This window comes from Ovis canadensis, chromosome 2, assembly GCF_042477335.2.
Source record: "Ovis canadensis isolate MfBH-ARS-UI-01 breed Bighorn chromosome 2, ARS-UI_OviCan_v2, whole genome shotgun sequence".
Lineage (NCBI taxonomy): Eukaryota > Metazoa > Chordata > Mammalia > Artiodactyla > Bovidae > Ovis > Ovis canadensis.
Genome location: NC_091246.1, coordinates 208,897,141 through 208,910,297, shown reverse-complemented (window position 1 = coordinate 208,910,297; position 13,157 = coordinate 208,897,141). Strand labels below are relative to the sequence as shown.

Sequence of the window (13,157 nt, the reverse complement as noted above, 5' to 3'; positions counted from 1 at the left end):
CAGGAAATATTTTCACAAGAGCGGTGTACTGCACTCAGGAAGGTCAGAATCATAAACTTGGAGCTCAACTGAATAGAGTTGAAATCTGGTCCTCCCTACTTTCTAGCAGTGTGACCCTGTTTATTGCTTAGCATCTCTGAGCCTTGATTTTCTGTTCTATAAAATGGGAACAGTAACACCTCTCTATCACTGTTACAGAGTCCTCATTTTTAGCCTCAGCAAGTGGCTAGACCCAAGGCCTGGAGTTGCTAATTTGGCAGCAGCAGCAAGAAGCCCCTAGCCAAAACAAACTCACTGTCTCCTGGCCGCGTGCCCGGATCTGGGGTGCCAGGAAGGCATGAGTGAGGATAAGGTGGGGAATGGTGAGGCTTCTTTCAAATGATGAAATAAGCAGCAATGCAGAGTGATCAGATATAGTACTGAGCTTTCGATTGTGCGTTTGGAGGCTGGAGAAATAGCAGCAGCCATGGGTGGGGGTGGGGTTCACAGATGTAGAAAATTGGGCCTGCATTTGGACTCCTTGGTTTATGCTAATTTATCAGAAAAGGCTTGGGACACTCAGAGGCATCCCAAGGGAGTTTCCCATCTGCAGACATCCTGTTCCAGGCTATATATCAGAGTGGTTACTTTGCCATAGGATGGCTCAGGACAATAAAAAGTGAGCCAACAAAATTATCTCTGCCTTGGCAATGTTAATTATATCACCACCCCAGAAGCAACTACCACCGAAACTATAGCAGGTACTGCTACTGCTAGGTCACTTGTCGTGTCCAACTCTGTGCGACCCCATAGACGGCAGCCCACCAGGCTTCCCCGTCCCTGGGGTTCTCCAGGCAAGAACACTGGAGTGGGTTGCCATTTCCTTCTCCAATTGATGAAAGTGAACAGTGAAAGGGAAGTCGTTCAGTCGTGTCCGACTCTTTGCAACCCCATGGACTGCAGCCTACCAGGCTCCTCCGCCGTGGGATTTTCCAGGCAAGAGTACTGGAGTGGGGTGCCATCACCTTCTCCAATAGCAGGTACTTGTTCCATGTATTTCTGTATCCCTTTTCAGACTTATCTATATATGTAGATAGATGGATATATGGCACATATCATGTCCCAGTTTGTGGTTTATTCTTTAGTTTTTCAATGTGGGGCCCTACATGGGAAACCTTAAAAAAGAAGGGCTAGCTTTGCGGTTTAGAACTAAGATGGCGCCTGGCAGAAGAGATGAGGGCGTGGCCTAAGTTTGTTAAAACTTTTGATTGGCTCTCTTGATTTCTGTGCACCTGGACAGCGTGTGATCACCATAGACTCTTGTTACAATGAAGTGCATGACGACTTGACCTTTAACGTGATTGGTGCAACTATGCTATATTAAGATTTGACCTTTAATGTGATTGGTGCAACTATGGCATATTACAATTTGACCTTTAACGTGATTGGCCCAACCCTCGCCAAACCCCCTTGCTTGCCTATATAAACCAAGAGCTTGCAGCAATAAATCGGAACTGCTTAAACAGAATCTCTGTTGTGTGTTGTTGTCTCTCATTCACGGAGGGGCTGGGTTGGCAGACAGCAGGCTCACCTCTTGGGACCCGTCGGCTTTGCTGAGGGAAGTTCCACTGCCTCTCTCTTTCTGTGGAGCGCCCCCTGCATTTCAACATTGTTTTGATATATTTAAAATAGTCTGGAGAAGAGAGTGTTTCTGCTTAGATAAATTCACAAATGATAGATCTGGAATGGGTTAGTAAAGAAAAGGTAAGGCTTTTTAAAGAAACAGCTCTGACCTTTCAGTTTGAGAGCGTAGAAAATTCTTCCACAAAATTCTGGGCTTAAGGGAACACTGAGCTAACTGTGACATTTTTCATGTTCCTTTGTATGTATCAGGGCTTTGGGTCATCTGGAAGGAGCTGAGGGTAGGCAGAAAAGGGGCAGGCTGGGGACCAGGGGCAGACATGCTGCACACCACAAAAATAATAAATCCTAACCTGGCCTTTGAAGTCATTCCAAAGAAGCAGCAGGAGAAGAGAACAGTTTATTGGGTATTTATCTTCATACATATGATTTACGGGCCCCAGATTTTACTGTGGCCCCATGCAAACACTGGGCATACCTGAGGATGCGGGCTCAAGAGGGATGCAGGGGGTGCTGGCAGCGCTCTTCAGAGGTCTCCTCTCACCCTCCTTAATCCCCTTGGGCTCCCCACCTTGCCCCCTACCTTCCCCTACCCCCATGAGCTTGCCAGCTGAGAGGGGATGTTCTAAAGGTTCACACCTTTGTGTGAGGGGCTATGTTAGGGACTGCCATCTACTTGGAAATGTTAAGTTCCCCGACCTGGGGCCAAGGATGGGGGTTCTGAGAGAAGATGAAAGCCTGGCTCCCTGGCCCCTGGTAGAGTGGGACTCTACAGATGATTTCCAGTCGAGAGTTCTCCAGCCAGACTAGGCTGAGATAACAGGCATGGCCTCAGTTTTACCTGCCTCCTCCTCTTCCCTATCGTGCTCCCCTCTTCCTGCTGGTGTCTCAGAGAGCACTTCTGAGCAAACTTCTGGTGTCCCAGAGAGCACTTCCTGAGCAAACCTGTGGTGTCCCAGAGAGCACTTCCTTCCTGAGCAAACCTGTGGTGTCCCAGAGAGCACTTCCTTCCTGAGCAAACCTGTGGTGTCCCAGAGAGCACTTCCTTCCTGAGCAAACCTGTGGTGTCCCAGAGAGCACTTCCTTCCTGAGCAAACCTGTGGTGTCCCAGAGAGCACTTCCTTCCTGAGCAAACCTCTGGTGTCCCAGAGAGCACTTCCTTCCTGAGCAAACCTCTGGTGTCCCAGAGAGCACTTCCTTCCTGAGCAAACCTCTGGTGTCCCAGAGAGCACTTCCTGAGCAAACCTCTGGTGTTTGAGAAAATACTTCTGAGCCTCCTACAGAAGATAGGCTTTGGTGATGGGGCGGGGCGGGGCGGCGGGGGGGTGGTCAGTGGCAGGTAGGGTGGTCGGTTTTGTTTTTGTTTTGAAGGAAGGAGAAATTACAGCACGTTTTGTATCCTGAGGGGAATGATCTGGGAAGGACTGGGGGTAATGGAGATGGGAGGGAAGGTTGTGGAGGTGACAGCTTTGAGTAAGCAGGAAGGCACAGTCCCTATACAAGTCATTAACTCTTGGGAGTAACAAGCGAAGCTCACCCATTGTTGACTGGAGAGAAATCAGCAAAGGAGGTTTAATGTGCAGGTGGGCAGGGAGACTTGATGGTAGAGGGTAGAAGTCTTTTCCAATCACTTTCCTTAAATTAATGAGACCGTCACATGAATGTGAGGGACATGAGGATGATAGAGGTCTGAGCAGACCAAAGAAGGTATAAAATAATCTGAGAAAGCAAAAGCCTGTCAGAACTAGGAAGTGTCACAGGATTTCCAGGACACACTGAACATCTATCTGAGGTTTGTAGTCATCGGCTTCAAATGAGACCAGGTCTGTAATGTCTTTTTACACCAGCCACAGCCAAGAATTTTAGGGCAAACCTGGAGTGAACGGACTTATGGGATCAACCAGAGTTTGGATTCTAGAGTTTAGATTCTAAAGGCAAGGGTGTTGAGGATTGGTACAAGAGAGTGAGTTTAATGATGACACATAGGAAAAGAGGGAGAGAGGGAGGGAGGGGCAATGTTAACATTGGAAAGATGGCAGACAGGGCCAGTGGACTGACTGGAGGCCCTGGTAGCCCTGAAGACAGCTAGAGGGAGGGTGCCAGAGGAAGTGAGACCAAACAACTGAACGGGAAGAGGTGGTTGTCAGAGAGGGGCACACTTGAAATTGAGACTTGCGTGGAAGTACAGATACTGGTAATGACAAAGTGTTGTGGATTTGTGATTGAGAGGGCATGGAGGTGAGGCTCACTTAAAGGAGGTAGGGAAGATCAAGGACAAATGCAGTGTGAAATAAAGGGAAAGTGTATGCCAAAATGAATTATAAATGAATGAACTCTCCCTTTTGGTGTGTTCTTGTATTTCCCAAATATTCCACGATGAACATATATCACTATATAAGCGGGAAAAAGTTATTAAGTAAAATCAAAGATACTACTTGGAAGTAAACAGGGAATTTTTTTCTTTATATATTGGTAAGGCAATTACTACTATTTACAAGTGGTTGGGTCACAAAGTTCATAGAGTTATTCCCGGTCATGAATTGTACCAATATTTCCAGGCATCTTAAACAAATATTTTAAATAAGACCAAATGAGAGATGTGAGTTTCACAGTCTTGAGGTATACTTTATTTTAAGAAATGCCTATTGTAAAATGCACCTATATTTTATTTGTTGTATTCGCATTTGCAACAAAAAACAAAAACAAAAACCTGAAATTATCTATGGGATAAAGAGGAGGGAGAACGGAACATTCAGTGGACAGAAATGGAGGCAAGACTCTTCTGGAACACTTTTTCTTATTTTCTTATCTTTGAACAATGTAAAGATAGCACCTGTTCAAAAATACATTTAAACAGTAAACTTCAATACAATCTAAAATTGTTAATAGAAAAACTTTCTTTTAAAATTTTGTATATGCAAAAGTCATGTTAAATACAATGTTTATATTGCCAAATGGGTCTTTCTTTAAACAGGAAATTCCCTTAGTGTTTTTTAAAAAGGGTTCTACTTTCAGAAATTTAGTTTCTGCTTAAAGATATAAATATGTCACTTTTACCACATCTTTAAGAGCAAACTTCAGACTTTGGACAAGACTCAGATCCTAACAGAAAAAAAAAGTTAGAAAAACAACTTAACACATACAACATCTCACCAGAGGTATGGAGTTGAGAGGATGCATTGGAACAGGTTCGATACAGATTAACCACTGGCCCTGACAATAAACCTAAGCATTCTGAGCCAGGGACCTAACCTTCTACAGTCAGGGACCAATCCCGAGGACCCTGGCCAAGAAAGATGCTGTGTGCAGATTTCAGCGCAATTCAGGCCACATTTGAAGGGAGTCTTCCCATTTATGTGTTTTCAGGTGAAAGAAGCAACCAATTTTCTTCTTTGCTTTAGTTGGTTTGAGGTGGGTGTTCTGCATTTGAAACGTCCTGACCCCAACATGGAATTTAATACAAGATTGTAAGTTTTCTGCTCCCAGAGCAGCTGAATGTGTCTGTCTTCACATTGGGCTGTCATCTCCCAAGAGCCAATCCTGTTCGCGGCCCAAGAGAAGCAGCTCCTGCACAAACACCTTCCCCACACTAAAGCAAGAAATGAGTGTGGCATGGACCAAATTTTAAGGGAGGACAGAGAGAGGGGCAGTGAACCACCATCTCATCATCAACCAGTGTCCAAAACAAGCCTGTGCAGAGGAGACACAGAATTATAACAGTAGGTGGGCATATACAAGGGAGACTGGCAGTGGTTCTGAGCTAAAAGGAATCTTAAAATATACCCGGTCCCACCTTTTATTTCACAGATGCCCAGATCAAGGCCAATCTCTTTTTTCTCAGGGTGCACAATTAAACTCAAGACTACACTGCAAGGCTTCAGTAAAGAAAGCTTTTACTATTTAGACTTATCAGAAAGAAAAAAACAAAACAAAACAGAATCTGTGTTAGAAAACTGGGCAAGTTTTATTACTAGAATGAACGGCCATTGATTTCTGTGATGCCTGGGAGGCTGGAAGCGATGACCAAAGGGTCTTTCAAGTCTAAGAACCAATCAAAACTCTCTTCCACGGTCACTGTTTTTCCTGTGGTGCAATGAACACTGCTTTTTTACATAGTGTGAAAGCAGCCTGAAGCCTCTGGTTTTTAATTTCATTTCTGGAAAACAAAAAAGAAATAAAATTCTTCTCTGATAGTAATTTTTGAGAATATGAAAATTTTTATGACTTTCTAACAAACATAGTCCTAGCAATGTGTATTGAATGTGTACTCTGTGCCAGACATGCATTTTTAAGGAATTACATCATTTAATCCTCAAAAATAAATCACAAAGCAGGTACAATTATTGTCCTCACTTTACAGATGGGAAAAGTGAGACATAGAGGAGCTGAGGAAAGGGCCTCTGAACCATTAATAAGCGGAATTCTGGCAATCTGACTCTGTGTGTTCCACTTTTAATTCCTGTGCCATTCTGCCTCCTATTTTATGTCATTTCATTCAAAACCATTTCTGTTATTCTCATTTCTATTTAAGAATCAGAAGAAGACATTTGTCTAAAACCACTTTCTCCCACTACTATAAGTGCCAAGAGGGTAGGAGCTTTGCTCTATACCTGGCTGTAGCTCCAACTTCTAAAACTGTGCCTAGTACAAAGTATGCAGTCAATAAACATGTGCTGAATGAGCAAATAGATTTCAAGAGAATATTATCAGAGTGATGAGTAAACATCATACATGGCCAATTGATTTAAGAATTCCTGTGGTCTGGTGCAAACAAGCAAGCAAGCATAAGCTAGTTACCTCTCTCTTTTGTATTTGTCTAGCTTTTCCATAAGGTTTGGCACAATTTTTTGGCAGAGATTCTCCAGTAATGTCACATTATCTTCATCTATTTTAGCTTGTTTCTCCAGATATGTCAAGAAACTTCTAGAGGTCTGCAAGAGAATCAGTGAAGTCACTTTTACTTGCCTACTGATTATCCATTGCATTAATAAATAAGGCAGGGTATAAATCCAGGAGGACCTAAAATAGTATGGGGAAAGAGACAGTATAGAAACTGTAACTCTCTACACAATCTATAAATGTTTGTATGCGTGTTAGTCACTCAATCATGTCCAACTCTTTGGGACCCTGTGGATTGTAACCCTCCAGGCTCCTGCCCATGGCATTTCCCATGCAAGAATACTGGAGTGGGGTGCCATTTCCCCCTAGGGGATCTTCCTGACCCAGGGATACCACATACCAAATATACACAACTCACTAACTACTCAGAGACAATTTGATGAGTAGATGCTATTATTATCCCCATTTTAAAGATGAAATAACTGAGGCACAGAGAAATTCAATAACTTGTCCAAGGTCACAGAGCCAGTAAGGGGCAGAGCACTAATTATGCAATGTTTCGTGGCTCTAACAATGAGTAAGACTCAGTCCCCATTCCTGAGGATCCCACAACCCATCTTTGGGATAAAGACTGAAGAGAAAAACAATGGAAAGTCACAAGAGGCTAAAATTCCTGAGGGCCCTGAAGAGGTCGGGGTGGGGGGGGGGGGCGGCGGGGGATGGGGGAGGGACTCAAAGAGTATAGCCAAAACAGAGAATTAAACTGCAGATTAGTTAACCTACAGGTCTGACGCCAGGAAACATGTTTAATGGATTATTAAACATGGTCCTTGTTACACCTACACATGTAAAACAGCTCAGTGATTTTTCTTTAAAAAAGAAGTTATTGGGATTTCCCTGGCAGTCCCAGGGAAGAGTGGTTAAGACTTTTTGCTCCCAAGGCAGGGGGAAGGATTTGATTACTGGTCAGGGGAACTAAGATCCCATATGTCACACAGCACAGCCAAATAGTTAAAAAAAAAAAAAAAAAGAGAAGAAATTATTTGTCAATAATACCAGTTAGTCTGGAAAGAATGTGATATAGGAGGGCTACACTCAGGCTTTTTGCATGGGTGATGTGCCCATTTCTGAGTTGGACAGGGGATCCATGGCTGCTCACTAGGTTCTACATTTTAAAACTTCCATACATTTTACACATCTTTTTTTGGTGATCAATTATTATATAACTTAAAACCTAATGAAAATAACAGTTGAATAACAAAATTAATGTTATAGGGTAAAACTTGAAAATTGCCCCCTTCCCAAATTAAATAACTGGCTTGTCACAAGCTGTTAGAAACTCAAAAAATAAAAAGTTCTGTGGCCTGGAAGAGATATGTACAGCTATTTCCAGCCCTTAATTGTGATCAACCTAACAAGAATATCAGCAGACAGCATTATGTTAATATTTTAAAAATTACTATTGGTTCCAAGCTCCTGTACAACCCTGTAGAAAGCACACCCTCAAACATTCGTCTCATTTGATTTTCACAAAACTCTTCATGGAAGACACTGCAGAGTCCACTGGAGAGGATAGTCTCCCTTGAAAACCTCAACAAATGGAGGTGATGAACAACTGAATCCCACTCTGCCATTAGCTACCACCTCCTCATTCCTTTGCACAGTTCTGTGTCATAAGACACAGTGAATGCCCATAGCGGTCAGTCATTTACTGCATGGTTACTATGTGCAAAGGGCTTCGCTGATGGCTTAGTGCTAAAGAATCTGCCTGCAACGTAGGAGACAATGTTCGATCCCTGGTTTGGGAAGATCCTCTGGAGGAGGGCATGACAACACACTCTAGTTTTCTTCCCTGAAGAATCCCATGGACAGAGGAGCCTGGCAGGCTACAGTTCAAAGGCTGGCAAAGAGTTGGACACGAGGAAGGGACTTAGCATGCACACATGTACTATGTGCAAAATATAGGCCCCAGCTAATAGTTTATGTACATTATTTCATCTAATCCTCTTCATAGTCCTGGAAGGAAGTAGTATAATTGTCTATAATAGGCTGTATTAGAAAATGGAGACTCAGAAACGTTCAGTCACTTGCCCCACATTCAGGAGTTAGTCTGGAACTAGACTCCAGGCACGTCACAATCCATGTTTCTAACCCTTGTTTGATACTGTCTCCCTTTCCAGTATCTTCCCAAGCACTAATTAAGGTGATGTTCCCAAAGATCCCATTGGGTATGGCTCACTCACCATCTGGACATTTGGAAGTGACTCCTTCAGAAGGAAGATCATGCTCTTTAGGTTCTCTGAGCTGATGCCTTCTGACAGTTCGTAGAGCAGGTTTCTAAGACAGAAACCAAAGAGACTAGTTAAAGCCTCACACTTGCCGAGGACCGGCAGAAAATGGAGAGCTTTTATCAAACATTCCCTCTCATTTGAATAATCACAGCCCTGTGAGTAGACAACTATTAATCTCATTTTATAGATTTAAAAATAAAACCTTTTAGTATTTCAGTTTGACCTATTCGACTATGAGCCTTGTTAATTAATGGTGAGCCTTGTTGATTCCAGGTCTTCTGATTCCAGGTCCAGGGCTGTCTCACATCCCACTAAGAAGGCGTAAAACACCACTGTGGCATGCCCGCCCTTCTCCAGACCCCATTCCAGAAATCAGGCTTTCTTTACAGGCCCTCATCAGGGAGCACCCAATGCCAGTGAATATGAAGTTCACTTTTAGACAGGAAACTATCCCAGCTTCTGGAAAGCCATATACTCAACGATTGGAAAAACTGAATTTAGGAACTTCCCTGGCAGTCCAGTGTTGAGCATAGGTATAATCCCTGGTGGAGGAACTAAGAGCATATATACTGGGCCATGTGGCCAAAAAAAAAAGAAAACCTGAGTACTTCATTCACACATTAACAGCTGTGTATGCCCACGACCATTCCTCAGCTCTTTAACCAACAGAATGGAGATAATAATCTGTAGAACTCTCTCACTGACCCAAGGGTCACTCAGGTTCTAGGAGTCAGTTCAAGTGTTAAGACCTGAAGCATTCTAATCGTCCAGCTATAAAATAATGTCACAAAGCCTCCTCCTTGTGAGGTTGTTTTACGTTGATACTATGTCAGTGGAGAGTTTATAACAGTGTTGCCTCAGGTCTGTTGCCTTTATTTTACCTCTTTGGGCAAAATGCCTATATTTTACCTGTCCAGGTTTCACCCCCAAATTGGGCAAATTGGACATGGCATAAATGACGTCCCTCCCTACCCTGGAGACACATCTCCTTTTTCATTTTGTCAGTTTGGCTCCAAGTGTGCTTCCCTGGTAGCTCAGCTGGTAAAGAATCTGCCTGCAATGCAGGAGACCTGGGTTCAGTCCCTGAGTTGGGAAGATCTTCTGGAAGAGGGCATGGCAACCTGCTCTTGTATTCCTGCATGGGGAATCCCCATGGACAAAGGAGCCTGGTGGGCTACAGTCCACGGGGTCAAAAAGAGTCGGACATGACTGAGCAACTAAGCGCATGCATTACTCTCTTTTCGAACGGCAGACACACCAGTGACTCACAGGAGGGAGGAGGCTGAGAGCTCGGAGGCTGACAAAGAGGAAGGCTGGAGGTGGGGCCTGCTGCCTGGAGCTGGGCTTCCTTCCTCAGTGAGAAGCAAAACAAAAGGAGGCCCCTCTCAGGCCCGGGGCTGGGTTTCAAAGCTTTGTTGACCTCCCAGCCTCCCTTCTCATTAGCACCTGAAGCTGAGAAATCTCCTGGTTTAGAATCAACATACCATCCAAGGGGGGAAAAAACTAAAAATCGAATTCATTTTTAATCTTAAGATTAAAGATCTTAACCGCAGCCTTTCAAAGCCCAGTGGCCCTGCCACGTTGGTCTTGATCACCTGAAGTGGGAGACCCTGCGGCGGGTTTGCAGCTGACATTTCACCTGCTCCCTGGTGTAGTCAAGGTGCTGCAGCAGGATCTTCTGCTCTATGGTGTAAAGGAGCTCTGCTAGGAAGAAGGGGTCTCCCTCACTCAGCAGCTCCTGTTGCAGCAGGTACTCGAAAATATCCAAGGCTCTGCTGCACTTTTCCAGTTTCCTGAGGGTGATGTAGTCTCGGCAGAGAAACTTCAAGCACTCCACATCTCGATCCCCCAGGGACAGGTCAATAATCAGAAGCTTCTCTCGAAAGTTCACTTGCTGGTTATCATCTAAAGTGGAATTCAAACTTTGGCTTGGCGATGCCATGACCTGCCTGAAAGATATAAGGAGGTGGGGGTCGCAGGTTAGAGAATGAGGACAACACAGCACCCCAACTTCCCAGGCCCGCCCTCAGTTTTAACCTTCTCTGTTCCAGGCCTTAGACTTCTCTAGAAGTGCTAAAAGATGAAATTCACTGGGAGGTTACTTCAAAAACCTATAGCCCAGAAAACTTGATTCAAACACTGTTAACCCTTTTAGGAGGTCTGGAGAGAGCTTTCATTGGAACTCAGTTGACCCTGAGTTCTCCCAAATCGAAATGTCCCCACTGGGAGAGTTAGGTCTATTTGGTGGGAATTATTAGGACTTCAAGCCCAGGAGACAGCATCTCAGGTGACCCTGAGAGAACTGTTTGAGGAGGTAGGTGGAGGTTGTTGGTGGGGGCAGTGTTGAGTGGGGAAGGAGCCAGGTTATGTATTACTATATATATATATATATATATATATATATATATATATATATAATATACATATAGGCTATATATATTATATATTACATAATATTCTATTATATAATAGAAGTTTGCAGCAAGGGACAGGTGATCTGAATATTAAAAGAGTATTATTAATTAAGGAAAACCAGTTATTTTTCATTAAGAGATTTAGTGCCCTTCTATGTATAGGAATATGCAAGTGTCTGGGTTCACTGAATTCATTCCTGTCAAATGCATCTCATCTATCTGGGGCCAAATCCTGCTGCTTAATCGTTCACATCCTTAATTCTTCATTCACCATAAGGGGTGGCAAACTTTCTCCCATACATCCCCCGACACACAACCACACATCCAGCTCCTCAGCGCTTACTGGGGAAGTGGCTGATGGCTGCCAAATAGAGGTATTGTTCTACTTGGGCTCAGAAATTTACAATTGGAAGGTTGAAATCCCTGATGGCTATGATATTGTTTCCTGGTATAGCAGGAAATATTAATATTTCATTTCACAGTCCCTCTCCATAGTGGGAAATTTGACCATATTGGGAGACATTTCACAACCATTTTTTTGTCCCACTGTGCTGGGAGGCTCATCCCAGATCAGGTGAAAATTCTTATTGATATGTCACTCCAGGTGTTAATTTCCGGATTAGGCCCACTGAGAGATAATAAAAGATTCTCTGGATCCTCTGTCTTCTAACCTATTAGGATCCCGGAGATATTTCCCTCGTTGCTTCTTCCCACACCTAGAATCACACTATTACTATTATTCTATGTTATAAATGTGACCTATTTCTTTAAGATGTTTAGCTATCATTAATTTGGCCTAGGGCCTGGTTACACAGTGTATAATGCAAGAAGACCCTTATAAAGTAGACAGATTACAAGTAATACAGCGAGATTTAAGCCATGAGCTTCCAGAACCAAACCATCTTCCCAAAAGATTACCAAGGTTAGGAAGGGGATCATCTTAGGTAGTAATCTGATTTTTCACGTGACTCATTAAATGTGTTACCTTAGAAGATTCACCTGGTATGCAAACAGAACATTCAGTTTGAATGATGGCACAAGTGCTCCCTTGAGATGCTGTTAAATTTATCAACGGCCACACAATTTTATAAGACAGCTTTACTCATCATAGAGACCTCAAAATTTAGAAAGCTGATAACCTGGTTGCTATCATTTAAGGCCTTTTGAGTGAATTCTGTTAAGGATTTAGTGCGAGGAATAACTTTTTCCAATCCTACTGAGAGCACAAAAATAGGTGCTAAGTGATCATACCAGTGAAATACAGATCTCTTGGTCCATCAGGCTCATATTGATGGTAAATTTGCTAGAGTAACATCTAAATTTGTACGTAAGTGGACTTGAGCCCAAGGGAATCCTAAAAGTACACCTTTCTAGCCATCCTGTTGGAAGCCAGGGCCAGAGATTGGTCCCACAAAGCCACTAAGTATAGCTGCCACCCAGTATATTTCTGGTCATCTGACCCAATCTGTTCTGTACCAATCACTATCTTTAAGGGAAATGATATATGATACACTGGCAATTTTCATAAGGCATCCATTCTAATTTTTTAGTGTTATAATGCTGATTATCTTTAGTATGATTTAATTGTTCCCAGATTGGGGGGCCTTTAGGCTTAGATGACCAGAGCCTGGTATTAGCCAGATAAACCCAACCCATAACTGAAACCCAATCCTTCCTAACAGTCTAGAGTTCACATTTTTTGACTGAAATGTAGCTGCTTCCGGTTGAGCTTGAGTAACCTTAAGGGAAAATTCATATTTATGGCCAGGGTCAGAATATGCATGTTAGTTTGGCCAAGTGAGTGGGTCCCATTGAGTGATATCAGTAGTAGCCCAGATCAAACTACAATTCTTTTTTTCTAAAATAAACTTTCTAAGAGCCATCCAGTCAGAGCCTTGGGGGGAGAAACTCACCAAGATAAACCAGAGGTACTGGATGCAGGTAATTGACCACAAACCCAACAATTTAATTGATTTCTAAAATTTGCATAAGA

General features: G+C 43.2%; 1 protein-coding gene across 7 annotated transcripts in view; it reads right to left on the bottom strand.

Annotated features, from left to right (window-relative positions):
- Nucleotides 1-5,561: 5,561 nt before the first annotated feature.
- Nucleotides 5,562-13,157, bottom strand: part of LOC138434123 (caspase-10-like) — a 41,146-nt gene continuing 33,550 nt past the window's right edge. For all 7 annotated transcript variants that reach the window (XM_069578028.1, XM_069578029.1, XM_069578027.1 and 4 more), the window contains 4 exons: nt 10,346-10,699; nt 8,703-8,796; nt 6,418-6,551; nt 5,562-5,776 (listed from right to left, as the gene is read on the bottom strand). In XM_069578028.1, the coding sequence (XP_069434129.1) occupies nt 5,692-5,776; nt 6,418-6,551; nt 8,703-8,796; nt 10,346-10,692 (660 nt within the window). In that variant the 5' untranslated portion in view covers nt 10,693-10,699 and the 3' untranslated portion in view covers nt 5,562-5,691. The remainder of the gene's footprint in view (nt 5,777-6,417; nt 6,552-8,702; nt 8,797-10,345; nt 10,700-13,157) is intronic.